The following is a 5,479-nucleotide window of genomic DNA, read 5'->3' as shown; positions in this document are numbered from 1 at the left end:
AAAATAATGGAAAACAGAATTTGGTAAAGATAAAACTGTAAAACTCAATTAATTAGACAGGCTGTTTGATTAATACAATTTTATTTAACCATTAAAATGGAGTATAGAAAAATGGAAATGGAAAAAAACGCCAACGGCCTGATGATTGTTTTTACACATTGCTGTGCGATCTAATACTTGTTTAATATTAACCATGCACCATTTAATTCAAATGTCAAGTTAATCTTTAATATTTGGCCATTTATTTAGGACAGAAATGCTATAGCCACTGTAATTTGAAAGAATATGTGGACATCAAAACAAGTAAACTCAGAGTGAGGGTTTGAGCTTTTATTTTGAAACCGCTATGTATTCTCCTGAGTTTGCGTAGATTTATAAATTATTTACCTTACAAATCTGATGAAATGGTGCACGTTGCGTTCCCAGATGAACGTTATAATAAACCCAAACTCACAGCAACATGCAGAGATGGAGTTTGAGACGCTCCACACACATGTAAATGATAACAGTTCCTGTGGAACTACTGAGAACGGAGCCGCTGTGTGACGCATGTACTTAACCTACACGCATGTAAATAATTAAAGCGCATATACTGTATTAGAACTGCATCGCATATAATTATTTAATTAAATCGTAGCGTTTGTGAATTCACAATTATGCTTAATTATCTTTAAATGAGTTTAATATATCATGCAGCCTTGGAAAACAGACTAAAAGCCACTTCCGGTATTTTGCCGGTTAGACGATGCGAGCAAAGTGAAGTCGAGGATTTTTAAAAATAGAATAGTCGAATAAAATCGACAAATCACGACAGCCCTAGTATAAATTGTTGTTTTTGCAGCAGTACAAGGTTCACTCATTAGGTTGTCATGGCAAAAAAGTTGTAAAATTGTCTAAACAGAAAAGGGATATATCACAATGTAATCATGTTAATGCCTATGTTTACATCTTGTGGCCATACTGTTTGAACGGGAAGTATTTTAATGTATTTAATGTATTTACAATTTGGCCCCATTTGCAATACGTTAATTCTGCCGTGAAGTTAGAATTAATATTTAGTGGTAATCAAAAGGATTTCACCTGTGTTATTTTAGTATTATTTATACTGTTATAGAAATTATGAATATTTTTCTTTCTTTCTTTCTTTCTTTCTTTCTTTCAAATGTTTAATTTAAGTTAATTTTAATTGAAGATTTTTAGTTATTTTGTTAGATGCTTTTGCCATTCATCTTAATTCTTTTGCATATATTTAACTTTATTTTTATTTTAGTTTTAGTAATTTTACTACTTACACTTAAGCTTAGTTTATTTCCGTTTATTGGCAAGGCAACATTTTTCATTTAAGATTCATATTTTATTTTAGCTCTATTTCCATTAAAGAAACATTTTTAATGTTTTTAGTTAAAGGGATAGTTCACCCAAAAATGAAAATGTGATGTTTATCTGCTTACCCCCAGGGCATCCAAGATGTAGGTGACTTTGTTTCTTCAGTAGAACACAAACGAAGATTTTTAACTCAAACCGTTGCAGTCTGTCAGTCATATAATGCAAGTGAATGGGAATCACGGCTTTGAGAGTAAAAAAAAACATACACAAACAAAACCAAATTAAACCCCATTGACACTCCTAATTGAGATTGAAGATAGAGTGTCAAAGGTCCATTTGAGAGATATGTGGCGGTAATGCAATTATAAGTCTGCGATCCGCCGTAAAGCAAGAAGAAGACGCGTCACGCACCAGCTGTCGAGGACGCGCTCAGGACAGTTCGGGCATTGCGGTGCATCAGAGGTAAAAAACGATATAAATACTGTCCATTTTCTTGCGCAGACCGATCGTTTCGTGTCTTTACACATCAATGTATCGTCTCGAGCCGCAGGGTTTAATTTGGTTTTGTTTGTGTATGTTTTTTTTTTACTCTCAAAGCCGTGATTCCCATTCACTTCCATTATATGACTGACAGACTGCAACGGTTTGAGTTCAAAATCTCTGTTTGTGTTCTACTGAAGAAACAAAGTCACCTACATCTTGGATGCCCTGGGGGTAAGCAGATAATTATCAAATTTTAATTTTTGGGTGAACTATCCCTTTAACAGTAACAAAACTGGATTTTGCACATGAATTTAATGAATTTCAGTATAAATGTTATCCCCTCTCTTGTAAATTAGATTTTTGTTACAATCAAGTTCGAAACAATTCTCAAAGACTACCAAGAGCCGTTGGATCATTTATGGCCATTATTAAAGCAAATATTCAGTAAGGTATTGGGAAACGCTGCCAGTGTGAAAACGCAACGTGAGCCTGCTGCTGTAGCGTGAGCGTGCGGTGCAAAACAGGCCATATTGTTGAGCCCTGTGGAGTATTGCTCCAATTTTTCTGTGCATAGGAGAGAAGTCTTGTGCTATAATGACTTGTTGACAGTCAGCTCTGACATCTGACTTTTCCTGCTGCTTTCCTCTCATTCTTCCTCTCCGTTCTAGAGTGATGAAATTACTGGGGCTGAAGCTGGTGGGCAGAAACCATTACGACCCCAACGCTGTAGTGATTCTCGGCAAACACAGGTATTCTGCACTGACCTGATTGTTGTCTGTGATTGCGATCCAACCAGAATTGCTGTGCTCCACCTTGTTTGGTTTCACATCGACTCAAGATTCAGTATTTTGCCACCTGACCTATGTTTACTGGATGTGTTTGAACCGTTTCAGCACCACTTGCAATAATGCTTTGCATATTGATTCTCTGTCCAGGATTCTTGTGATAGTTTGTACCTAACTGTGTTTGTAAATGCGTGTCCATCAGGCTTCAGGTGTGGCCTGGATACTCCACCAGTATCAAGCACACTGATGGCGGCCTCTACCTCATTGTGGACGTCTCGCATAAGGTGCTGCGAAATGACTCTGTGCTGGATGTGATGTGAGTTTCAGTTGTAATCAATCATTCTGACATGCCCACATGTATGAATCAGTGCTACTTTGTCAGCTGTGTTTCGTTCCACTTCAAAGCTGTTCCAACATCTAGTGAGTAGCCAATCTAGAAAAAAGGAAAACTATGTATTTTTTAAATAAATTGGTTTATTTTTTGATTATTAATAAAACTTATTCTAGTGCAGCATTAAGCATTGCCAGTTTCACTTAAATTGTAAGTGCATCACTAAAGCAGTTTTTTTTGTGTGCTAATCAAAATTATTTTACCAGTGTTATTGTTGTAGTATTATATAGGATTAATTAATAAAAAATATATTAATAAAATACAGTTTTAAAAATTGGCCAAATTCTAGTGCAGCATTGAGCATTGCTTCTAATCATTCATAGCGAAGACAATAGCAATATTCTTTGCCACAAGCTCAGTGAAAAAAACCTCATCTAATATAGTAGACGAAGTGAGAGAAATTGAGTATTTCATTTAGTTCAGAGTGGTATGGATGAAAAAATCCAAAATCTAATTAAAGATTGACTATTGCACCCAAACATTATATACTATGCACTTATTGAAGTAATGCATCATTACTTCATAAACTGGGTTGAAATATTAGAATGAAAGATCTTTTACATGGTTTATCTAAATTCTTTCAGAATTTGTTTTTTTGTCATTACTCTGTTGTTGCCATCAGATAGCATTTGATGCTGACGTGGCATTAAAAAAAATTTATTCAAATTAACAAAATTCTAAACTGACCTGCATATGAAGTTCATTTCAGTTAAGATGCCATTTATGTTGACGCAAGTGTTAGAGACCATTGGTGATGTGACAAGCAGAGCTCAACTTTATGAAAATAAGCAGCGTTTTTCACAATGCAACAATGCAGTGACTAGGAATGGAAGTGCAGACAGCATCATGTGATATAGAGTAGCAGCCAGGAGCTCAGAGACTGTCTGATCTGCTGTGAGTGTTAGACAGCAATGCAGCTCATAGGTTTTGGATCAGAACTCATCTGTATAAAATGTTTGAAATGCATGCTAAATTTTAGGCTAAAATCATGTCATTTGCTTAACCCTGCTCTCTCTGAATAACCGTGTGTCTGCTGTAGGAACCTGATTTACCAGGGAAGTCGTGAGAGCTTTCAGGACGAATGCACAAAGGAGTTTGTCGGCTCAATCGTCATCACGCGCTATAATAACCGCACTTACCGTATCGATGACATCGAGTGGTCCAAGTCTCCCAAAGACACTTTCACCTTGGCTGACGGAACCGTGACCACGTTTGTCGATTACTACAGGTTCATCTGCTATGTGGAGAACCCGCTTCTCTGATTTAAGACCTGAATGCATGTAAAAGACATAACAGCTGGACCGTAACTTGTATAACTGGTTTTATACGATGCACATGACATTGCTAAAGTTCATACATTCATAAACAATAGCTCATTTTAATAGCAGAGACAGATATATGCTAGTTTAGAGTGACAAATTACTGTTTTATTGTTTGTTTTGTCAATTTTCTGATTAGCTTTTTATATGCACAGAAAGAACTATGGCATCACCATAAAGGAACTGGACCAACCACTGCTCATCCATCGTCCAAAAGAGAGGTCCAAACCAGGAGGAAAGGTGATAAAATGCTTATCAGGATTTCTGGAACGGAATGTGGTGCTGTTTTGTTTGCTTATGTTTTGGGTTATTAAAAAGCTTTAGAATGACAGTAGCTGCGTTTACATGGACCCTACTAATCCGATCGTAATAGGTAGGGATGCACCGATACTGGCCCGATACTGAGCTCATGTACTCGTACTCGTTAACATGCCCCGATACCAAATGCCGATACCTCACACACAGCATGTGTTAAGTGCCATATTCAGACAAAGAAACACCCACAGCAGAACAACAGACAGCAGAATGGAGTTAAGGATGTCTACTACGAAGTATATGTATGCAATGAATATAGCGTTAAACATTCAGTATTAACGCCTGTATAGCTGATGTGCGCGAGCTGATAAACAAAGCACGGAACAAATGAGTGGATTGAGCGCGCGGCGGCGCAGATGCGCGAGCTTGTCGAGTGAATATACCTTTCTCACAGACATCACTGGAAAGTTTGTAGTTCGGTCGGATACGTCAAAAAGAAGTAAGTAAAACAATGCAGAAGTTACTTAACGGTAGAGAGCGAGAGCGCGCACTTTTGTTGTGTGATCTTTGATGTTCACTCAGCACACGCATCATTTGGATTAAAACTAAATCGTAAAAATAAGACCATTTATAGGGGCATTCACTATAAACATAATTTATTTTCAACCTTAGGCATACACGACTTTCTGGCGAAAGTGAAACTAGCCTGTGTGAAATGCGCTAGGTTGTACTGTACTTGTCCCTCTCATTCTGCATCAGTACAAATATGCGCACGCGTTGCGCGTGTTTTGCTTGCTTGAGTGTTTCTGCATTATATGAGTGGCTTTGGAATATAAATCACAGCACGTTTCAGATGAAAAAACGCGACTTCTATTTCTGAAAATATCACAGTTAGGAGATTTATAACGAGTGGTTCCCTG

At 37.2% G+C, this 5,479-nt stretch overlaps 1 protein-coding gene across 1 annotated transcript in view; it reads left to right on the top strand.

Moving 5' to 3' along the window:
- LOC107656813 (piwi-like protein 2) overlaps positions 1–5,479 on the top strand; it is a 60,414-nt gene that overhangs the window by 40,191 nt on the left and 14,744 nt on the right. The window contains exons 7-10 of the mRNA XM_016444760.1: positions 2,478–2,558; positions 2,797–2,910; positions 4,025–4,213; positions 4,460–4,544. Of these exons, the coding sequence (XP_016300246.1) occupies positions 2,478–2,558; positions 2,797–2,910; positions 4,025–4,213; positions 4,460–4,544 (469 nt within the window). The remainder of the gene's footprint in view (positions 1–2,477; positions 2,559–2,796; positions 2,911–4,024; positions 4,214–4,459; positions 4,545–5,479) is intronic.

Source organism: Sinocyclocheilus anshuiensis, unplaced genomic scaffold, assembly GCF_001515605.1.
Source record: "Sinocyclocheilus anshuiensis isolate Anshui unplaced genomic scaffold, SAMN03320099.WGS_v1.1 scaffold1136, whole genome shotgun sequence".
Taxonomy (NCBI): Eukaryota; Metazoa; Chordata; class Actinopteri; order Cypriniformes; family Cyprinidae; genus Sinocyclocheilus; species Sinocyclocheilus anshuiensis.
This window is presented reverse-complemented; position numbering and strand designations above follow the sequence as displayed.